Source organism: Propithecus coquereli, unplaced genomic scaffold (assembly GCF_000956105.1).
Source record: "Propithecus coquereli isolate 6110/MARCELLA unplaced genomic scaffold, Pcoq_1.0 Scaffold1767, whole genome shotgun sequence".
Taxonomy (NCBI): Eukaryota; Metazoa; Chordata; class Mammalia; order Primates; family Indriidae; genus Propithecus; species Propithecus coquereli.
In genome coordinates this window covers 17098-17864 of record NW_012142379.1, presented here as the reverse complement: position 1 = coordinate 17864, position 767 = coordinate 17098, and the positions used below count along the sequence as shown (strand labels likewise).

Sequence of the window (767 nt, the reverse complement as noted above, 5' to 3'; positions counted from 1 at the left end):
TTTTTATGTATGTATTTTCAGAATACTATTGTGGAGGCTTCTATTCAGCTTCCTCCTTCCCTTTTCTCACCAAAGCAAAAAAGAGAAGTCAGACCAACTGATGACTCTGTCTATAAGCTTCAGCTCATTGCATTCCGCAATGGAAAGCTTTTTCCAGCCACTGGAAATTCAACAAATTTGGCTGACGATGGAAAGCGGCGTACAGTGGTTACTCCCGTGATTCTCACCAAAATAGGTTTGTGTGTGTGGCTCCTGTTACCCTCCAGTCACCGGACAATGTGGCTTTGTAGTTGACTGTTCCTAAAAATGCTTAGTTTTGTTCTTTCTCTTTTTAATGAGTCACTAGCGAAAAAAGATCTTACAGACTACCCATTAGTGTGTAAGTTGACATTTAATTGTTTATGAAGTTTGTTTCAGAAATATTTTTATTTCCCATTTTCTCCAGATGGTATGAATGTAGATACCCACCACATCCCAGTTAATGTGACACTGCGTCGAATCGCGCACGGAGCAGATGCTGTTGCAGCCCAGTGGGATTTCAATTTGCTGAATGGACAAGGAGGCTGGAAGTCAGATGGGTGCCATATACTCTACTCAGATGAAAATATCACTACGATTCAGTGCTACTCCCTTAGTAACTACGCTGTGTTAATGGTATGGCAGTTGTTAACTTAGTGCATAAACACTAAGTATTCCAATTTTTCCCCATGCATAATTAAGCTCAAATGAAGACTTTTTAAAAAAAATTTTAATATAATGTACTCCCT

At 39.2% G+C, this 767-nt stretch overlaps 1 protein-coding gene across 1 annotated transcript; it reads left to right on the top strand.

The window, feature by feature from the left end:
* Nucleotides 1–6: 6 nt before the first annotated feature.
* On the top strand, nt 7–654 carry LOC105808518 (probable G-protein coupled receptor 125; the record flags this gene model as incomplete). Its single annotated transcript, XM_012642175.1, has 2 exons — nt 7–235; nt 446–654. Coding segments are annotated over exons 1-2 (435 nt in total), but the record flags the coding sequence as incomplete, so codon positions are not given.
* Nucleotides 655–767: the final 113 nt, after the last annotated feature.